The following is a 22,898-nucleotide window of genomic DNA, read 5'->3' as shown; positions in this document are numbered from 1 at the left end:
TTAGACTGACTCTTAATTGAGTCTGTAAGTGGAATGCAGGTTGATAAACGGATGGCTCTGAGACTTAATTTGTGCAATGGGAGTCTTAGCATAACACAAACATATCTCTTTTTTCATGCTGGAAAATATGGTCAGCACTATTTCTTGCACCATAGAAAAGTTTAACTGCTTGAATGCTTCATTTAACAATCATTTATTGGCCTTCATGAGACAGAAAACAGAAGTTGACAGAAAGAGAGAAATTTTGAATGCAGCCATCACACAAACGCTGACACCTTCTATACACTCTTAATTGTTATAAAATATGTACCTCTTTTCTTAAGTGCTCAAAATGCCGCATGAGCCTTTACTGTTTTTATCGTCTTCCAATCCAGTGATGACACACCCACATCGTTTCCTGGGTAACAGCGTCCTGTGGTGGGATCTTAAGAACGACGTGACCATCTCCACCCCCTGGTACCTCGGCCTGGTATTCAGAACCAGGGCGCGAGAGGGAACGTTACTGCAGGCTCAGGCTGGCCAGTATACCAGTCTGGTGTTCCAGGTGTGTTCACACACACACACGCACGCACACACACACACACACACACACACACACACACACACACACACACACACACACACACACACACACACACACACACACACACACACACACACACACACACACACACACAATTTTACATTTCTTCAATTTTTGACATTTGTTTAGCTTAAATCACTGCACAGCAAGGAGGATGTGCTTTTAAAAGGATCAACTGAATAAATGTGTTATTATCCACACTCATGATGATGGGCTGTCCTCCGGTCGCACACTCACATCATTCTCTAACACTAGGAATGTAAAAACAGCGTCTCTCCTGGCTGTCCTTTGATTATCTTAAAGACAATAACACCTTTTCTTTCAGACCCCTCCTGACATCTGCCCGCAATTTATTGTGCTAAAACAAAACAAATAAACAAATACTTAACATTTAAAAGAAATTATTTTAATTCTTAACACTACATGTTTTATGTTTGTTAATATTCTTTATTTATTGCCTCTTGGAAACTCTTTTGTAATAATTATTGTGCCCTCATTACTGAAATCATAAATCTAAAACTGTTCTGCAAATATTTTTCTAGTAAATATGAAAAACTGTAACTTCAAATTTAAGCCCCACCCATTCCACAGTGAGATACAGAACCATACGTTCACAGTGTTCATCGCTACTTTATGTCCTTCATGGTAGTGTTCCTGTTGTTTCCCCCAGGTGATCAATAGTCAGCTGGTGTTCTCAGTGACCCGCGGTTCCACCAGACCGGTGCGTTTGCGGTTGGATCAGGTTCACGTTGCAGACGGCCGATGGCATGACCTTCAGCTGGAACTGCGAGATGTACGCAGCGGTCGTGAGACGCATTACGTTGCTACCCTACGGCTGGACTTTGGCCTGTATCAGGTAATAAACATAATACAATGGAATAAATGACATAACCTTAAGTAATGCAAAAAAAAAAAAAAGGACCTGGAAAGAATTATTTTTGTATCCACAGTTTAATACTCACTAACCTGCTTTTGTCAGTGAGACTTCAACAACGAGTTTATTAAGAGTGATCATTTGGACATAATACAGTGGACCCAGGCTCAGGAAAAGAGGATCAACTTCCCACTGATTGTCAGTGTTAGCAATATGATGCTCTGATATTATTCAGTTAAGGAAAGAAACAATTACAAAGAAGTATAATAGCTCTGCTATAACCATGATACATATAAGCTATAGATACAATGGATTGATTGTTTTTATTCCTTGCACTTTTGGCATGTACAATATGTTTGCAAAAGGTATAATTTTTAAAACGTTGCACTGGTCTTTGCTCAAAACTCCTGAGTCAATAGGAAATAAGGAATGAAATGAACATATGTCTTACTGAAAAAGAAGATTTTGGAGATCTACTCACACCCTCAAAGTCAAATGCATCCGGTTTATGTCCTAGATCACATAAATGTTTTTCATTTGTAATTGCTGGATTCCTTCTCATTGTTGGAGTAGTTTTGATAGTATTTTAATAGTTTAATAGTTAATAGTTTAATAATAATAGTTTAATTGTTGAATCTTTATTTATGTCTGTATTTTTGCCCAATTTGGTGACAGAAATCGCTCAAAAGTTTTAATTATTTGGAATCCCGGATCGAGAAGGCAAAACTGGGGCAGTTCAAGTATTTAATAAGTCAAAATAATGAATGAATGACTGAATGCTGGTCGTAAAAGCTGAGGCAGGCAAGGGTCAAACCAAACAATCAGCCTAAAACAGGCAATCATACTAATGGATAGGGAAACGTCAAGAAGTCCACATAAACATCAAGGTCAGAAAAAATAAATTTTCTAGGGAGGACTGGAACAAAGATGAAATGACAAAAAAAAGAGGGAAGACAGAAACTAAATGAACCATGCAGGGAAAAATAGCAAGACAAAGGGGAAAGTAAAGGTAAAGTACAAAAATGAACAACACTAAAAACCTTTTGTCATCGTCTCCTAACCTCACTGCCATTGAAACTGCAATAGCTAGAAAACATTTTGTACGTGTTCAACAATTATCAGCCAGATCTCACCCCTCACTGCCCCTGCTGGAGCTAAAACAGTGATAAAACAGTGAAGACATTGATAAATGGACTTCATTGATTTCCTGTACTTGGGTTTTCAAAGTAAGTTGCTCGTCAACATTGCCTCACAACACTGTCATTGTTATCAGTTGAGTTGTGACCTTCTTCGCATAAACTGCATGTTATTATTTTCTGTTATTTATTAATAAAGTTTATTCAAACTGCAATTCCATTGTCATTTTCACTTATCCTCACATTCTCCTTAGACTGATATCTGCACCATTATAACCCTACTGCACAGTGAAACAGAAAAGACAAATGACTCGTGACTTCAAGAGAAATTAACATTTTCTCATTTTTCTTACATTTATTATATATTTTAATTCGACATTTTAGCATGATATATGATGTTTTCATAGCTGTCTTATACCTGCAAAATGTTGTTATTCGAAGGTGCTCCTTGTCTGTGTTTACATACTGTTATTAACAATAATCATGTTTGCCCTTCCCCTCCCCATCTGTCCTTCTCTCACATTCTCCCCCATTAGGGAACAGTGATAGTGGGAAATGAGATTCACGGTTTGAAGGTGAAGCATCTGCACGTGGGTGGAGTTCTGGGCTCTGGAGAGGTTCAGAACGGGATCAGAGGATGCATACAGGTGAAGACAGACGAGTGGAACTTTTTCATTTTTATTGATGGATTTTTGGTATTATTGGCACAAGAAGAGGGAAACGTGCATTAGTGTCCGGGCTTCAGTACACAAAAGAAACTTTTTTTGTTTAATATAAATCTCTTTTTCTCTCATAGGGTGTTCGGTTAGGTGTGCGTCCTGATGCCCCTCCCCTGCCCCGCCCATCAAAATCTGTCAAAGTAGAAATTGGTTGTAACGTGGGCAATCCCTGTGTCTCATCCCCTTGCCCCGCCCACAGCCGTTGCTCTGACCAATGGGAACGACACGCCTGTGTCTGTGAACCTGGTGAGTCAATAGAGACGTGATTGGGCCATTGTAGAAGTAAGATTGAAGATGCTGTCAGTGGCAATGTTAATTTTCATGGTTGTTTGGTTTATTCTGTGTTCTGTCCAGCCAGTTGTCCCAAACAGACTACAGTGCGCCCTCTTTCTTTACGGTTAATGCGTTCCAGGAACCACATGCAATTGAGGAATCTGCGATCGAGATCGGTGATCTATTTATCTATTTAAGCATTTTTTTGTCCCACGAAAATCCGAGACTGACGGAACAGAGCGCCCTTTCAGATGCCCTCAGCCAATGGAATGCACGTACAGTATCACGTGACTGGCTACTAAAAATCCGTGATGAGGTGCAGTCGCAATTGTTGATGCGCGAATACGTGAGGGCGCACTTTGCAAATAAATAAATACAGACAGCTAGCAGAACATAACATAAAATAAAAATAAAACATATTAAAGTTAAATACAGGTACAGGTTGTTTCAACCTAGAAAACCATTAAAAACACTGTACAATCTTTAAGAATTTAAACATATAATATCACATTAAAATACATAGGTATAGTTCCGATATCTACCGTTAAGCGTCACTCGTGATTTATGTGATTTTTTTGAATTCAGATTAGTTTATGACAAGATTTTTCTCTTTATAATTAAATCTTTGAGGAGACAAATAAGACACTTCAAGGAACTCTCGACCAGGTAGAAAGTGGAACTGCAGTACAATAGTCGGATATGGCGGTGTGCGTTTGTTCGTATCTTTTCGTCCATGAAAGATATGAAGGAAAGATACGAAGGACTACATTTGAATATAAAAAAAAGATGAAGAGAAAGAAATTAATATAACATGCTCTTAGCTGTGTTGTGTCCACGCAAATGCTTAAATGGGTTAAACATATATTTGGGGAAAATTAATGTCCTCTCATCCAACCTGACTGCTGGGTTCTTTCAAACTCCCTTTAGTCAGATGAATGAGTAATATAATGAGGCAGAATTATTTTGGACTTGATTAAAGGACAAGATGGGAGAGTAAACATCCACCATGTAGAGAGAGGGGAAAGCTACAAGATGAAAAAGAAGCAGGAAGAACAGAGAGACTGAAAATGTTAATGATTAATGAGGAGAAAAGGCGGGTGACAGAAATAGTTTAAAATCCACACTGAAAGTTTTGCATCAAGAGGAAAGAAAAGAAGAGAGTAAGAGAAAGTCTATCAAACAGCCTAAAACCATTAGTGACACGTTTGGGAATACAGCCACACACAGCTCTGTCCACATGCACGCAGAAGCATACAACAGAGGGTGACGATACAAGTATTTGATATTTATTTAGAGCTTTATAATCACCCACTGATGGAACTGCTGCAGTTTATTGCTACAGTTATTGATTAAACACACAGGATCCATTAGGCAGTGATGATTAAAGTAGAGTATTTGTACTTGTGATGAAAGGCAAGACACAAGCTCGAATATCAAATGAAAAGAAAAAAAAAACAAATGTGAGAAAGCCAGGAGAGAGACAGAAGGAGGGAGGATGTAGACATATGATCTTCATGTCAGTTTTTCAGAGTACCTGTACAAATTCATCATTTATTCATTCATTGCCTCATCAAGGCAGTTGTGATTTGTTGTTTTGTTTTATCTATTAGTTTGATAATGCAAAAGCAGTGGGATGGATTTTCTATGTGTCAGAAGAACAGATATTTTGAGCCAAAAACACGATAAACGTTGTAAAAATGTCCACTTGTTGGATTTGATTGAGGCTGTGTAATGTGATCTGTGCAGGAATTATAACCATTTCAATGTTAAGTGACATTCAATAAACAAAAGTCCAAAAATGAAACAAAGAGATAGTATTATGTGGAGAAGTGGAGGGTCACCTGCTGCTGTTACAAAACACAGATGAGCAAAAAACAAAGCAAAACAATGATCAGAAAAATCAGAACGTGCTTCTACTCAGCAAGGAAAACCTGAAAGTCAGCATCTTTATGGTCTCATGAGAATCAGCAGCTTGTGTGTGTTTCAGCTGCATGGAACACACAAAACTGGATCTGCACTTAAGCGTATTCAGTCTCCTCTCTGTGACCAAACAGCCCAGGAAACAAAGGTGTCAGACTGCCACTGAGAACCTGCTGTCTACTTCCAGAGGAGAAATAAAAGGAAAGTTTCTTAGCAAAGAAAAGTTTGAAGGAGAGAACACAAGAGCGGAGGTGGAGGAAGGAAATAGGAACAGGAGTGTGTGTTCAATGGAGGATATAATTTGTTGAGGCTTCAGGCATGGCAGCATGAGAGAGGAAGCCGAGTGGTGCTTTCATCCCTCCAGCATCCTGCACCACCCTGGAAGCTAAAGCTAACACCTTGAATTATTAGCATAAATCACACACACTAGTGTCTTCAAGTGTGGACACACACACAGAAACTGCACAAACTTTATGTGTGTGTAATAATTTATTGTAAGCACATGCACATTTTAATTATCATTGTCATTCATCAGCAAAATGAGCTTTAAAAATGAGACGAACTCTTTAAAGAAAAATCCAATCAAACTTTAATAAAGAGAAAAAACAAAATAAAGGAGCACTGTAAATAATTCCCCTTTATGTATGTGTGTGTGCGCGCGTGCATGTGTGTGTGTGTGTGTGTGTGTGTGTTTTAACCTTGTGCTGAAACAGAAACCTCTGATCACATATGATTGGGAAATACAGAAATACAGTCTCCTACAGAAAACACACACACACACACACACACACACACACACTCACACATTCACACGCGCACACACACCACGTGACAGTAGGCATCGCTTCAGCATGTCATCCTTTTTCCATTTTAGGTTAAACTTCATATTTGTTTGGCAAAGTTTATTTGCTGGATTTCCTTCCTGCCACAACCCTCTGCATTTATTTGGGCTTGGTACCAGCGTACAGTCGACACTGACTTGTGTGTCTGTAGGGCTGGAGAAATTTTCTTTTTTGCGCAAATGTGAGTCAGATATGTTTTTCATGACAGACTGAAGAGCTCAACTTTATTAAATTCAGATTATTATTATTATTATTATTATTATTATTATTATTATTATTATATTTGAGTTTGTGATGAAGGTCATTTCTTACATGAGATGTGAATCTGATTCCTGCTGTGATAGCAGTGTAAACAGCCATCTCAGATTCTCCCACTGAGTGTGACACTCAGACAAAGTCAAACATAGGCCGCTGAGAGACATGAGGCTGGATTAAAGGTAACAACTACATATGAACCTGCTTCAGTCACAGTTTAGTCTTATTCTGATCTCCAGCCCTCAACCTAGAAACGTGCTAATTTGTAACTATTACTGAAGCAGTTAACATTTGTTACATCCCGCTTCAAAGCAGTCATGTATTGTAATTGTCAGTGTTTGTGCGTTCGTTCATTAGTATGTCAACCAAATATCTTCGCAACCGTTGCAAATAGAGAGATGAAACAAAAAGCGCATTACTTGGGCGGCAAAGGGAATGAAAATGAGATGATGAACTTGACCTTGAGAAAACTAGGTCAAGGTCAAATTTCAACTTTTGTGCACTCAGGAATAATAAGATAGAAAGACGAAGAAGGCCAGTGTGAGTAAGACCATAGATCAAAGCTAGTGCCTTGATCTATGAAAGTAGGTCAGAGCACTAGCTTTGTTCTTTGATCTATGCAAGTAGGTCAGGGTAAAATTTTGAATTCAGGTGTGTCACGGGATGTTGCAGTCTGTGACTGCCTTGGTTCTACTTTTGATAATTCTTGTCTCTTTATGTTACTTATGTGGAACATCTGCCTTTGTGTGTCTGTATGTATTTACTTCACTAGTCACTACAAGCTTATTCACTGAAAAATCTACTGAAATATGATAAATTAAAACTACATTGATTTGTGCCCGCTAGACTTCCCTGAGCAGTTTAACAAGTAGCTCAATCACATTCTCAGTGTGTGAGAGCCGGAACCGCTTTCACCGTGGTAATGACTCATTTATCAGAATTTCCTGCTTTTGTCACGACATGAAAATGGTGGTAGAAAATGACAAATACCATCTGTGGATCAGGTTAGAAAAGTGCATTTTATGTGATGTTGTTTTGGTACCGTGAAGCTGTGGTATATTAAGCTCAGACCCTCTGGGAGAAAGGGAAGGATTTATGAGTCTCAGCTGGATTGAAGTTCTGACCCACAGCGAAGACCGATATCTGGAACAAGCTGAATCAAGACGAAATTGGTCCTTGTGATGAATGACTCCACATCTTGAACTGTCACTTATTGATCAGGGTTCATATCAAAATAAGACATTTATAGCCATTTGTCACAGCTGCGCTCCTGTGTGAATGTATGCTTGATATGGAATCATTCCATGTGATTACAAAGTAATGCAGTTCAGCAGGAAGTAAATACAATGAGGACCAGATATTAATCACTGATAGATAGCAGCAATCCTCTGGGCTCAACTATGAAACGTCATACAGGAAGCAGACAGACAAAAGAAGATGTAGCCATGGAGACACAACCTAATTATTTCAACATAATCCTAACAGTATAATAATATATTCAGACATCTAGTGGTTGTGCACATCGTTCCATTTCCCTAACCATGGATGTTGATGGACTTTTCTGACAAAACTGTAATTCCACTGTCTGAAAGAATCTTTGAACAGATCAGCCATCTTTCTTTTCCAGATTGTGGCCTTGTGGAAAGGTCAAAATGATGTGATGCTATGACAAAATTCTCTCAGTTCATGCATTTTCTTGGATGCATGAGCAACTCTGGAGGCTAAACTTTTCGAAGAAAAGCTTTTGAACCCTGACAGCGAAGTCAGAGACATGAACACTCATCAACATTTGCTTTACATCTCTTTGTGTTTACAAGGTCAACCTCTCTATCCCATGTTGTTCTCACAAGGCCGGTGTCTTTTCAAGTGTCTGAAAACGTACAAGGCTGTCAATGCCTAACTCTGTCAGTTGCCATGGTGAAAGTGTAAGAATATATAGGATTGATAGGAGATGACTGAGTCTGTGTGTGTGTGTGTGTGTGTGTGTGTGTGTGTGTGTGTGTGTGTGTGTGTGTGTGTGTGTGTGTGTGTGTGTGTGTGTGTGTGTGTGTGTTTGACAGAAAGCGACTGCTGAATCCTTAAATCCCATCTGTGTGTGTGTGAAAAGAATAGTGATCCTAGATATAATTGTTTTTACTTCTGTTTGTATAATTCCTGTAAGCATCAGGATGAAGAAAAAGGAATGTAGAAGAAAAGAGTAACGTGAAGGTTCAAGGATGGGCAAAAAAACAGGGCAGCATAGTTTCTAACATTCCTTACAGAATCAAACAAGACAGAAAGAGAAAGATGGAGATTTAAAGAAAAGGAGTCATTTAAAAGCTAGTTTGATTTTAAAGCTGCTGCCAAGGCCACAGGCTTTAAAAGCTTAGTGGTTCCATAGAGGAGCATTTAAAAGCTGACCTCACATATTCAAAGACTTCTATATTCTTTAGAGCTGTCACTCTATTGAAGGCCTTTGAATTAAAATGGAGGCCTGAAAGCAGGGCGTGCTCCGGCTGATGGAGGTGATCTTATCTGAGGCATTTTTTTAACTGGATGTTTAGATTACAAATACTGATGTAAGTATTTTATATTTAAGAATTTTAATGCAGCATTCCTGAATGTAAAATACATACTAAATTTACTCGTCTATTTCATACCAACTTAAAAAACTTAAACAAACGCCATAAATGTACTATATTAAAGTTGTTGTGTCCAGAAAGCACATAAGTGATGGATTTTTAAAATATAATACAATAGTTAGTGCTGTCAGGCAATTAAAAAAATTAATCTAATTAATTACAGGATTTGTAATTAATTAATCAAATTAATCACATTTTAATTTCATACCTGCTAAAGGTCCCCAAATAAAGAATTTGAATTCTAGGACAATACAAAATTGTAGTGCATGACTAATAAATAGAGTGCACCGAGAAGAGAATATTTGAAATCCACATTTTTATTGGTTAAGTGGGCTTTATAAATGAAATTCAAAAGAAAAAAGGTCAAGGACATCAGAAAACCAATTAGGCCAGGTGCATTTCTCAAAAATGCAATACAAATAGTTAAATAAATAAAATAAAGTTCAGAGATAAAATAAGGCTGTGTCTCGAATAGCAGACTCTCAATCAAATGAATACTAAAGCTGACTCAATACAGGAATTCAAAATGAATAGTATAACACGCCTCTAAATAAGGCAATTACATAGCAAGATGCCAACAGGCTTTTCCTCTTAGGTAAGCTAACCTTCACCTCTGTGTCCTTCACATGTTTTGCACTTAAATGATACATTAGGCTGGAGCTGCTTCGGTGATATGAAAATTCTCTTTTACAAAAGGTACAAATTAATAAAAATGATAATAATGGATTAGATTTATATAGCGCTTTTCTGGACACTCAAAGACGCTTTACATCGGATCCATTATTCATTCACTCCTCATTCATACTTGGTGATGGTAACTACATGTGCAGCCACAGCTGCCCTGGGGCAGACTGACGGAGGCGTCTACAGCGCAGAATCACTGCGTTTTTGTTGATGGTCCCGTCTTTGTTCTTTTTATAAATAAAGTTTCCGCCCAAAGGTCCGACTGGACTTGCCTCGCTCTCCTGTGTCGCGTCCATCTCTGTTGTCGTCACTCTGCTTTTGACTAGTGGCGCAGGTACGAAGTGACGTCACTGCAGTCTATGGGTCCCTCAGTGGGCCAAATTTAAAATGCTTCCACTTTGACTTGCCACTCGCTCTTAATTGCATTAATTTTTATAGCGCGTTAATTTTCAGCGTAATTAATTAATCTAAGTAACGCGTTACAGTGACAGCCCTAACTATAATCAATATAAAATAATGTAGATTAATGTAAATGTTACCCAAGAGATAAGTAAATTAATGATGCCTGATAATGAAATACGGGCAGCACGGGGGTGCAGTGGTTAGCGCTGGGCCCGGGTTCGAGTCCAGCTCTGTGCAGAGTTCGCATGTTCTCCCTGTGTCTGCGTGGGTTCTCTCCGGGTTCAGCTTCCTCCCACCTCCAAAAGCATGCGCTTCAGGTTGATTGGCCGGTCCCAGATTGCCCGTAGGAGTGAGTGTGTGTGTGTGTGTGTGTGTTTGTATGTCTTTGTATGTGGCTCCGCGGTGCACTGGCATCGTGCCCGGAGTGTCCCCCGCCTCACGCCCTATGTCAGCTGGGATAGGCTCCAGCTCTCCGTGACCCACTATGGCGGACATAGCGGCGGTACATGAAAATTAATGAATGATAATGAAATACAAATGAAATATACAAAAGCCTACATCTTGAGATGCATATATACATTTCTGCATATATAAATAATAATCTAAAGAAGTTTAAGTCACTTTAACTCCTGTAGCAGTTACATTTAAAATTTTGAGAAGCCAAAAAATGGATTGATTTTTAATTTTTTCCTTTAATTTAAACATTTAAATTGCATTCACTCAAATTGGATCCTTTACTCACCTCTGTTCCAGGTTACTATGGGAGGGGCTGCACTGACGCCTGTCACCTGAACCCGTGTGAAAACGAGGCCCAGTGCCACAGGAAGCCCAGCTCCTCCCACGGGTACATCTGTGACTGTGGAGACAACCACTATGGACAATACTGTCAGCACAGGTACACACACACACACACACACACACACACACACACACACACACACACACACACACACACACACACACACACACACACACACACACACACACACACACATGCAGCTGTACTCGCTGTATGTTTGAAAGGTACCTATGTGAAGGTGGGTGATGTTGCTACTTAAAGCTTGTGATCCTCCCCTGACCACTGTTTGTATGTGTGTGTGTTTGCAGAATTGATCACCAGTGTCCCAGGGGCTGGTGGGGGTCTCCCACCTGTGGACCATGTCACTGTGACAGTGAAAAAGGCTTTGACCTGAGCTGTAACAAGACTAACGGACAGTGTCACTGCAAGGTACGTCCCGGCCCAGCTCACACACACACGCACGCACGCACGCACGCACACACACACACACACACACACACACACACTTTATATCTGTTACACTAGATACTAATGCATTCATTCATTAAATGCAGGTATTAAATCCACCATTGTGTGACCAACTCAAAACTAACACACGTTTTACTTTTAGGTGGATTTTTAGTCATGGCTTTAAAAACTGTATATATTTTATATGTATATGTGTTTGAGTCCTTTTTACACACACTGGTTGCATACAAGCAGTTTAACAGACTAATACATTGAGGATTAGAAGGAGTGTGGTGTTGTCTCTGAAGATCAGACATACAGTAATCGTCTCTGGTATGACAGAATACACCAGAAACACAGACTACATCAGCCATGATGCTACAGATACCTTATGTTTGATATGTGTGTGTAACCACCATGTTTAACCCTAATCTAACCTCAATCTGATCTTTTGACCTTAATCTTTAATCTGTCATTGCCACTGAGCAAAGCTGAACCACATGTTGTCTTGAGCTCTTTGGCTTCTTGTTCTTCGTGTTCTCCATTAACAAGATGACTTTCCCTGCAGTAAAAGAAAATGATAATTAAATGAACAGGGCGGAGGCCATATTCCCATAAATGTTGCTTTGTATTTTATTTCTTGTTCCGAAAGAAAGGCTTTACTTTACTTCACAAGTTGTTCGACGTTACTAGTAGGGTTGAGGTGGGTACTCGTTTCAGACGAGTATCCGGTACAGATAAAGCATTTTTGACGAGTACGAGCACGATATGAGTAAAACTCGTCAAAACTCATGCTCATAAAATCCTCATAACTGACTGTCTTCATGCTCTGTGATTGGCCGGTCACACACAGCGCCCGCCCCTCCCTACAGAGACTGCAGCCAGAGCAGAGCTGCCCCACTCTCACACACACACAGACATTGACTGATCACTGTGTTTGTGACTTTTGCTGTAGCTCACACTGCTCTGCTTAGGTTTTCTTCATCTTGGCTCTATTTCGGTCTATCTAAGGTTACTTGGTGAACTTGTTTCTTGTTTTGTTTTGTTGCATGTACGCGGTGCATTTGACCAGAGATGAAAACTGATTGTGTAGCATTGGTCAACGCCTCCACTGCACTCGTTTTTTCTTTTTTACCGGCTTGCTCTTAGTTTGACACTTTCTCACAGCAGATCAAGTTAATTCTTTATGTACTGTATAGATACTATAGATACTAACTGTTGCATAGCACGCGCACACACACACACACACACACACACACACACACACACACACACTAACATGCTCTCTCTCTTTCTCTCTCTCTGTCCCTCTCACACAGTCACTCAGTCACACACACATGCACAAACAGACACACACAGAAACACACGCACACACACCTTACCTTACCACTCGACCTCCCAGAATTCTGCAACTACTACAACTCCCATAGGCAGTGATTTTGACTGCTCGGGCATTATTTGTATATAATTTGAATTATTCTTGAAAATATCTAAGAATAATGGAATAGATTAAAAAAAACATTAGGACACAAGATTAAAACTATAATGATTGAGATTTTTATTTGACACAAGATAACTTCTCTGCAGTTACACGTCCAAACTCGAACTGCAAAATAAAAACAAATGTAACTGTGAAATTCAAACAATTGCATCCTGCTTCAAAATAGATTGGTGTCATGAGACCTTAACAACAAAAGTTATTAACTATTATGAACCTTCAATAATGCTGTGATGGCCGCCAGCCAACTGGAGACACTGACGTTGCAACGCCAAGTTGTTGCTTATGCCTCACAAACACTGATTTCCTCCATTCAACACAGGTAACTTGTGTTGAGGGGGGGAAATATCACCACTGATAACTTCTTTACTTCTCTTGGACTTTCCAAGGCACTAAAGGCCCAGAAAATCAGCCTGGTTGGTCCAGTAAATTAGAGCTTCCTCCATCTGTAGAGGAGCAAAGGGCCCTGTACACTGAAAAAATGAAAGAAAGAAAGTATACTTTATTGAAATCACATTGTCACTCAGGTGTACATTTTTTGTGTTAGTTTTTTATACAGTCAGTTCGTACAGGCCCCTGAGACCACCATAGCACACAAGGGGGCATGTAAGCATGCAGTTAGTACATACACAACATCAAACTGTACATAGGGAGGCAGAGTGACGGGCAGCAACTTTCGGAGTGCGCCCCAATTGAGCAGCTCGTAGGGGGGACGGCGCCTCGCTCAAGGGCGCCTCGGCAGTGGCTGGGTGGTGAGCTGACACCTCCCACCGTCAGCTCACACTCGGGCAGTCGCAATGGTAGTTCTAGGTAGTAATACTCAGATCTCTTTTGTGTTTGAAATTTTAATGATCAAACAATGTCAGAATAATGTTTTTTAAATTTATTTTATATACTGTTGAAATTCCCGAAGGGAAATTAAGAATGCACACTAGTATGTTAGTCAATCAATCACACGCATACAGATTAGTGTGTACAGGCCCTTGTAATACACACAACCACACACTAGGGGGCCTGTAAGCATGCAATGGGAGGTAGAGTGGCGGGCAGCTCCTTCTTGGTCCACCCCAATGAGCAGCTTGTGAGGGGGACAGCGTCTTGCTCAAGGGATTCTTCGGCAGTGCTCTGGAGGCGAGCCGACACCTCCCACTCTCAGCTCACACTCCAGGTGTTTTTGGGAGGGAACAGGAATCAAAATGCCAGTATTGGAACATTGGACGACCACTGAGTCACTGCCGCCCCAATATACACACATTTAGGAAAAGTCAGGCTCCTACTGGTACATATGTTTTTTTAAAACCAAGTTATGACATTGCAAATTTTGAAAGCAGTCAAAATAACTGCTTTGGTCATTCTAGTGTTATTGTTAAACTTGGTGGTTAAAATAAATAAATAATTGGAAAAAAACAGTTTGATCATAAAAATTGTAAAAAAAAATAATTAAAATTAGAAAGTTTTGTTGAATATGACAATTCTTGTTCATGCATACTTTGTAATTCATCATTTCCTATTGCATGCATTGTATTTATTAATGCACTTCATGTTCTTAGTTAAAAAAAAACCTTTTCTGTAAATAGTTCCTTTACTATTGTGATCAAAAGCACTGAATCTCAATTTTTTGAGGCTGTTCTGTATATAGTTTTAAAAGAAACAATATAGAAACTTCTGATCAATTTCAGACTTAAAATAATGTAGCGATTGAAGCTCCACCCATTTCCGGTAAAACCACACCCGCTTCCGGCTTAGGCCCCGCTCATACCGAGTACAGATACGTATACAGATAATTTAGATGGTTGAACAGATAGTGGTGTACTCGCTCATCCCTAATTATTAGTATGCAAAGTGTTTCAGTCCCCGTCACTGTAACATTCAGATGTAGACCATCTAGTTCTTTGTTTCAGGATCAAGAAAAAACATCACAGTAGATAGAATTTATAACATGCAACTTGAAAATGCTGTGAAGCTGTGGTTTGTAAATTGAAACAATCAAATACACTTTTCTAATATGATTTTATTTAAATGGTTATCTGATGAATTTAGCAACAGCCAATGTCATCCATTGTGCCTCAGTCATGATGCAAATGATGAAAATAGCCTTGACCTCTAAGGTCAGTATAAGTTACGTTCAGTAACCGTTTCTGCTCCAACAGAGAGAGAGAAATTGAAATGAATCTTTTTCAGATGTATTTATTTATGTCACACCCCGTCTGTAAACAGGAGTTCCACTACCATCCTCGGGGCTCGGACACCTGCTTGCCATGTGACTGCTACCCAGTGGGTTCTTTCTCACGGTCATGTGACCCAGAGATCGGCCAATGCCAGTGCAGGCCTGGCGTGATTGGCCGTCAGTGCAACACATGTGACAACCCCTTTGCTGAGGTTACAAATTCAGGCTGTGAAGGTGAGAATGCTGTTTGTTGTATTAAAGTTTGCACAAGACATTTTGGACACGTGTTTGAATCATCTCTATGTGACGTGTTAACATTACTCTGGTCTCTTAAACAGGGATCAGCTTTCTTCATATGGTAACATATTCGTGCTCAGCATCATGATTCCAAAACTGCTATTTTTCCAGGAATCCTTTAATGATCTCAATGCTGCATTGTGTTAGCTTTACAGAATCCTTACCCAGACAGGAGGCACTGAGGTTAATTGTTAAATTTGTTCAGGGCTGAAGGACAGAAACTTTTCTTACTTCTCTCATCTTAATTTTTGCACCAACTGTTCTATCTTGACAACCTCCAGCTTCTTTGAGCTCCATCAACAAAATGAGACACCAATTGTACATTTTCAGATAAAATGGAGTTTTTTATCCAATCTCTCGGTGTTGATAAATCAATCAAACTATAATTATGTGAATTACATTATTTAAAAGTAGTTCTCAGGTACAACTGATACACCACGTTTAATCAGACAACTGTGGATCTCTTGTATTTTATTGTCTTTCTAATGTTCTATCTTACATTGTCAAATTTGTCAGATTTCTGCGTTTGTTTGTTTGTTTGTTTGTTTGTTTCATTTTCATAATCCATTTTAATTTAGGTCAACTACTTTCTCTAATTTGAAGCTTTTATTTTATTCTCTCATTCCTATTAGCATTTTCTTCTCAGCAAAACATTTCCATATCATTAGTGACAAGAAATTATTATTCCAGAAAAGCTCTGAAATGGAAAAAGAAGACTTCAGATTATTTTCTGTTTCTCTGCAGTCATTTATGATGGTTGTCCAAAGACCATCACCCAGGGGATCTGGTGGCCACGGACTAAGTTCAACTTGCCTGCTGCTGTTCCTTGCCCTAAAGGCTCCGTGGGTGTGTAGACACACATATACAAACATAAGTGGACTCCAACATGGAGCTGGATGGACATGCTGTGTGCTGAGCTTCACTTTGATAATTCCATGTCTGTGTTGTCCTCCTCACAGGGGCAGCAATCAGACACTGTGATGCAGAGAGAGGATGGCTGGAACCAGACCTGTACAACTGCACCTCTCCTCCATTTGTGGAGCTCAATGCTGCTGTATGTAGAATCACACCACTAAAAACATTAAACACATGGGAATATGAGCCTAGTCTGAAGCTAGAATTCAAATAAAGACAGAACATAAACATACTCACATTGTTTGCAGACTAAAATCTTGTTCCTGATCTCATTTCGTTCAAAACAATCACGACTTGAAGCTTTTCCTGCTGTTGCTTGTGAATAGCAAGCAAATGACTAAACAGTGTTGAATTTATGCAACACAGAGTCCCAGATTTTTGTAAATTAAAGCAATGAGTCGAATGAAACCATCAGAGTCCAAAATATGTCAATGATCTTAATTATAATTCAGCTTGTTTGCAGGGAGATAATTTATGTGTGCAGGAAACATTTCCTAAGACTGAGGATCAATAAAATAAAATAACTACAATTTAAGTGGTGCTTCCATGTGTAATGAGATAATCATATCACATTATAGTAGTTCCTCCATATGTTAAACATCAGTATCTGTATGTTCAGCTTGATTCTCTGGAGCGCAATGAGACAGAGCTGAACACCATCATGGAGAAGAAACTTGCCCATCAGCTGCGTGACGTAACCGAGGCTACCACCCGTCTCTACGGCAACGACCTGCAGATAGCTGAACGACTGCTGTCCCGCCTCCTGACGTTTGAGACCCAACAAAGTGGATTTGGACTCACCGCTACTCAGGATGCTCATTTTAACGAGGTAAAGAGATTTTTGTTGAGGCGCCATATGGTGGAAGAGTTTCGCCTGTGGCTGTTATGATTCACTTTGCTGTTTAAATTCAGAAGACATCTCTGGGAAAGAGGACAGCTGCATCGTCACTGCAACAGAAAATAGAGTTTTGTGAGAGAAATGATGACACGGACATAGATTTTAGTGACTGTGACTGAGCTGTTAGGAAATGTTTATTTTGTGCATATTCTGATGTTAATAAATCCCCATCATAACGCATTTACACTGCAAACATTGTTGAGCAGTAAACTGATATGATGCTCATATTTTAACCCTATAAAACAATTTCATGATTTATGTATTACCAAAGTCATTCTAAGGCCAGGAGTCACTATTCTGCACAGAATTTTCTGTGCTGCTCTCATTTCAAACAGTTGATGAGATTCATGAACTCTTCATCATCAGAAGCTACATATTAAAACCAGACGTCTTTTTCTTGAAATACCAGGTAATGTTGCTATGGCAATGCAGAGATGGAAGCATGTCAAATATTGCATCATGTCATCTCATTTCATCTGATATGAAGATGAGATGATTTTAACATGGTGACACTAGTCAATATATCTGAAGCTTTATGAATTTTTTAGCTAAGAAATCAAATTTATCAGACATGAAATGAGTTCGCCATTGATTACATTGCAAGTAGCTGAAGATTCTGCCCCCTTGATTGACTGATTTTACATTAATCTAATATTCTACAGAAACAGGCACATAAAACATATATTTAATAATAAGTTTTTTAGTACTGTTTCTGTCATCTTATACATATAATATAAAAAACAGCTTTGTATTCTACCAATAGTGCTGATAGTATCAGTAATAATAGTAATAATATTAGAAGTAGTAAAGGCAGTAGTATTTGTTAATTTCAGCTTGTGCTGCAGTCAGGAGGTGATTTATTCATCTTTAATGGTGGGCTTTTAAAAAGCTTTGTTTTTCTCTTGTCATTTTTCTGCAGTCGACACAGGGAGGCATTTATTTATTATTAATGTAACAGTGAGGCTGTAGCCACCTGATGACAATTGTAGCAGGAATAGCCACACCCTGCAGCGCTGAAAAAGCTCTGCCATTGATAATGTCAGTTGCTATAGAAACTGAGTGGTTGTGGAAGCGTAGCATCGGCACTAATCACCAGGAGAATGACATTTCTGTGTTTTAGAGATTCAGTTTCATTAACACTTATTCACATTTCATTAGAAAAGTCCCAGACATAAAGGTAACCTTTGCTTGTTTCCCCTTCTAGATGAAGAGGAAGGACTCTTTTTATTGTGTGGCATTTAATTTTGTTGCATTCTGTTTTTTTATGTAAAAGGGAGGAGAGTCTGCCTTTCCCTCTGAGGGCAACGGCAAATTAAAAGCAGTCCCATTTATCGGATTTAATGGACACTTGTTGCACACCCTGTATTACCAGATTCACTATAGCTACAATTATGACTGTGAACAAAAGAGGAGCGAAGGGGACACAGTGGACCATGTGACAGTTGCCAGCATGTCATCCTGTTACTTCAAGTGTCCTTGTTAAAAAAGATTTTAACCAATTCAGTACAAGCTCCAAATGCAGAGCCTCACTCCAAATGCAGTATCGACTTATCATGTGAGCAGTGTGACAGTTACTATAGCAACACAGCAGCGGCATTAATACCATCATTGCAAGTGAAATGAAAACCTTTTCCTACCGAACGTGTCTCGTAACGACTAACTGATTTACTGGCAGCTCTTGTGTGACATGTTAATCAGAACTCGTCATCTGGGTTTAACATTCTGTGCGGCAGGAAGTCATACAGTATGTTTCCACAACAAATAGGGATGACCTATCTCACAATTTTCTGAATAAAACCCCCCGACCCTCTCTCGTATCCTCCTCTTTAGTAATCCTGCTGACTACGACTCATCAATTCCAAAATAAGGTTCTGTATCTGTGATTTCACGCTGCCAGCGTTGACAGAGTGACGTGACAGTGGCCAAAATACTCATCTGATATTTCTTGATGCCCAATTTGAAACAAGAAGTAATGCAGGAAACAGTCACTATAGTAACCCAGAGAGAGCTGAGGCTGCTGGAGAAACAAAGGAGGGCTGGTAGTTATGTAGAACAGAAAAAGATAGAAAAACAACACTGCGCCTCTACAGAGAAATATTTTTTTTTCTTTTTTTAATTTTAAAAAGGGACAGTGGCAATATCTAAAACATTGTGAATTCCTGATGGCTCAGAGGTGTGAGTGTTTCTCCCAGAGAGATCCCTCTGGAATGAATGAGGTGATCAAACGCTCCAGATATTTTGGATCTAAAAACATTTTGCTGTTTGAGTTGTTTGAAGTAGCTTTACGTCGCAACCTGGCATCCATGCTGCTTCTGATTCAGCCTCTGTGTAAACTGTGCCTCCTCCTTCTCTAATCTCCTCATCTGTTACTTCTTTGAAATCCCCCATCACCACCCCATAACCCATTAAGTCTTCTTCTTCTTCTTTGCTAAAGTAAAAGATAAGACAAACACAGTCCATATGAGCTTTTGCAGTGTACGTCCTGTTCAGGTCTAAAGCTGCAAATCCATCTTGGCGTACAATAAAAACATTGGCGTACAATAATTTCAATTGATTGGTTAAAAAACAAAGAAATCATGAAATGATCTTATAGCAGTTTTCACTTTATAGATCCATTCCACAACCTCTTTGGATACAGTGGTGTCTAACATTCCTGTTCACCGTTCATGTGGTCCTGGTGAAAACAGCCAGGCTAAATGTGATCTGAGGCCTACATGCACTGATTGTGTTTTTTAATCCACTTACCTCTGTTACCACTTCTGAGTGTGAAGTGGTCAGAATTTATTTTACAAGGCTGCAGTTCATCATTAGTGGGTGCATAACAAGCCCCAAAAGAGGCTTTTCTAATGTAACCTCTGGTCTACAGTATTCTCTGTTCTTTGTTACCTTAATATAATTTGACTTGGTGCATGGCTTTGAGACAGATGTGGGCTCCATGCATCATCATCATCACCATCATCACCATCATCATCATCATCATCATCATCCTCGTGTTTCCTCTCCTTCACAGTCTGTTCTTTTCTGTCTTTCATCTCAAACCTTTTCTTTGACTCAGTCACGTTTTGTTTTCCTTCTTTGCCATCTTAAAAAAAATCCTCATAAATATTCACTTGCACTAATTGTTGGTCTTGCTTTTGCCTTCAGAATGTTCTGCGGGGCTGCAGTGTGCTGCTGGGTCCTGGGACCTCTGGGCTTTGGCGAGCACTCATTCAAAGTCAGAACCACATCCCCGGTGGGGGTCCGGCTGAACTGACGGAGCTGCTGAAGCAGTACGCCCAGAATCTGGCCCAAAATATGAAGCTCACCTACCTAAACCCTGTGGCGCTAGTCGCTCCAAACCTAGGTGACGACTCTCAGAGGGGACACAGTAGCTAATCACCAGTCAGACTCAACAGACAGGATTAAGACAGCAATAAAATCTTCTTCTCTACAGAGGATTTTCTCATAATACTGTAAATGACTGCTGTGAAATCAGCTAGAATAACTGGAGATGAACAGCACTAATGCAAATGAAGATGGCACAGCCAGAGCACTGGCAGCAGCACAGATAGGAATTTCACACTCCCACACACACACACACACACACACACACACACACACACACACACACACACACACACACACACACACACACACACACACACACACACACACACACACACACACACACACACACACACACACATCACAAGCACCATATTTAGCTTTTGGCCATTTTGCTGCATTTTGTTATTTTAGCTTCATGCCAGCGACACATTTTGCTCTTTTCCAAAGTTTTCTGTCACTTTTGCGGAGCTAAAAAATACCAACTCCATAATCTCTTCCACTTACAAAAGAAGTAGCAACAGCAGCTGCTCTGGCAGGGATGCAGCCAGACAATGAATTTCACACTCAGTTGATGCGTTTAGCCACACACAGATTGAAGTCCTACAACTTGCCAAAAACTCAAAACACAATGAAAACTAACCGCTGAATCTGGCTTCTTCAGCCATAGATTATTAGACTATTATCAGTCATGATTATTCTTAAAGAATACCACAAATAATCTGATTTTATCTCCTGTCTGTTTAAATCTTATCTCCCTCCTTGATGTGAATCACTGTGAAGCAGCCTGAAACAAACGGGATGGAAACCGACACACCATCAATGTTAAATTTCACACTCACAGACACTTAATTCTCTTACCCAAACATCCAAGACATGTATGTACATTGCAATTTCCTAATGGGTTGTCTGTGTTTTTAAACAAACTAGACTTCTATATCCAGAAACACACACACACACACTAGAAATCCACTACTCTGCACTGAGTGCTGTCCACCTCTGTTGGATCAAGTGTTTGCTCATTATCTAAAACTCCACTCAGAGTATTGGCTCTTCACATCGTCTCACAGAGAGTAAATGGTTTATTGACACAGGCTGGTTGGGTTCCATCATGAATACTGTGTTAAAGGAAAGATGAGTTGTCACACTGTGAATTGCAACATTTACACAATTTTCCACTGCCAGTGACTGATTGTGAGGAGTGGATTTTTTTTAGGATATATGGAATGAGAGGATGACAAATTTTCCATTACCTTAAAATTCTCTTTCTACAGAAAAACATCCTTAGAAAAGTTTGATCTGTACATTAAATTCTGCTTTTCTTTTCCCAGTGATGAATCTAGACCGCGTGGACAACCTAACCCATGTACGGCGCCGTTTCCCTCGTTACCACAATACTTTATTTCGAGGCCAGGCTTTGTGGGACCCCTACACTCATGTGATACTACCCCCTGCTGCCCTGGTGCCACAGCGCCAACAGCAGCACAGCTGGAGGGAGAAGGATCAGGCCCAGAAAGAAGGTGAGAGCAGAGGTACACACAGAGCTGCAGGAGCTCCAATCTAAGTGAATGAACTCACACAGAGGTTTCTCCATTTCAGCTCTCCCCCCTCAGAACACTCCCCCTGCCCCCGTCAGCATCTCTGTCAATCACACCGGAGAATACGCTGCAGCCAGACGCAAAGTTTCAATGCCTGAGCAACCAATCGCCATCGTCATCCTGCTGATTTACCGCAGTCTGGGTGGCGCACTTCCTCCCAAGTACAACACAGACCGACGAGGAGTGAGGTAGGACCCAGTCAGAATCACAACAGTGATAATCTGGCAGCAGCGCTGACCCTGTGACATAGGAACCACGCTGATTTTAGCATTTCTTTTAGATAAGAGGAATTATTCAAAAGAAATACATTTATAATGTAATGAAACAGACAAAAATGTTGTGAATCCCTGTGATTGAAGGATGGACCAATTTTTTAAATCTTTTTTCCCGAATACAGTGTATATATATATATATATATATATATATATATATATATATATATATATATATATATATATATATATATATATATATATATATATATATATATATATATACATACATACATACATACATACATACAGTATATATATTGTCTTTCAATTCTTTCGGCTGTCTGATGATAATATTTTTCTCATTGTTATTTCCAAATTGTCATTATTGACATCTTTTCTCTGTCTCCTCCATCCTCACCCCTCTATTGGTA

General features: G+C 39.6%; 1 protein-coding gene across 1 annotated transcript in view; it reads left to right on the top strand.

Annotated features, from left to right (window-relative positions):
- celsr3 (cadherin, EGF LAG seven-pass G-type receptor 3) overlaps window positions 1-22,898 on the top strand; it is an 86,115-nt gene that overhangs the window by 46,409 nt on the left and 16,808 nt on the right. Inside the window, exons 11-23 of the mRNA XM_068336717.1 lie at window positions 375-544; window positions 1,254-1,439; window positions 3,130-3,240; window positions 3,390-3,558; window positions 11,063-11,204; window positions 11,417-11,537; window positions 15,271-15,454; window positions 16,262-16,363; window positions 16,477-16,571; window positions 17,052-17,261; window positions 20,475-20,673; window positions 21,986-22,174; window positions 22,254-22,440. Of these exons, the coding sequence (XP_068192818.1) occupies window positions 375-544; window positions 1,254-1,439; window positions 3,130-3,240; window positions 3,390-3,558; window positions 11,063-11,204; window positions 11,417-11,537; window positions 15,271-15,454; window positions 16,262-16,363; window positions 16,477-16,571; window positions 17,052-17,261; window positions 20,475-20,673; window positions 21,986-22,174; window positions 22,254-22,440 (2,065 nt within the window). The remainder of the gene's footprint in view (window positions 1-374; window positions 545-1,253; window positions 1,440-3,129; window positions 3,241-3,389; window positions 3,559-11,062; window positions 11,205-11,416; window positions 11,538-15,270; window positions 15,455-16,261; window positions 16,364-16,476; window positions 16,572-17,051; window positions 17,262-20,474; window positions 20,674-21,985; window positions 22,175-22,253; window positions 22,441-22,898) is intronic.

This window comes from Antennarius striatus, chromosome 2, assembly GCF_040054535.1.
Source record: "Antennarius striatus isolate MH-2024 chromosome 2, ASM4005453v1, whole genome shotgun sequence".
NCBI classification, from domain to species: Eukaryota; Metazoa; Chordata; class Actinopteri; order Lophiiformes; family Antennariidae; genus Antennarius; species Antennarius striatus.
This window is presented reverse-complemented; position numbering and strand designations above follow the sequence as displayed.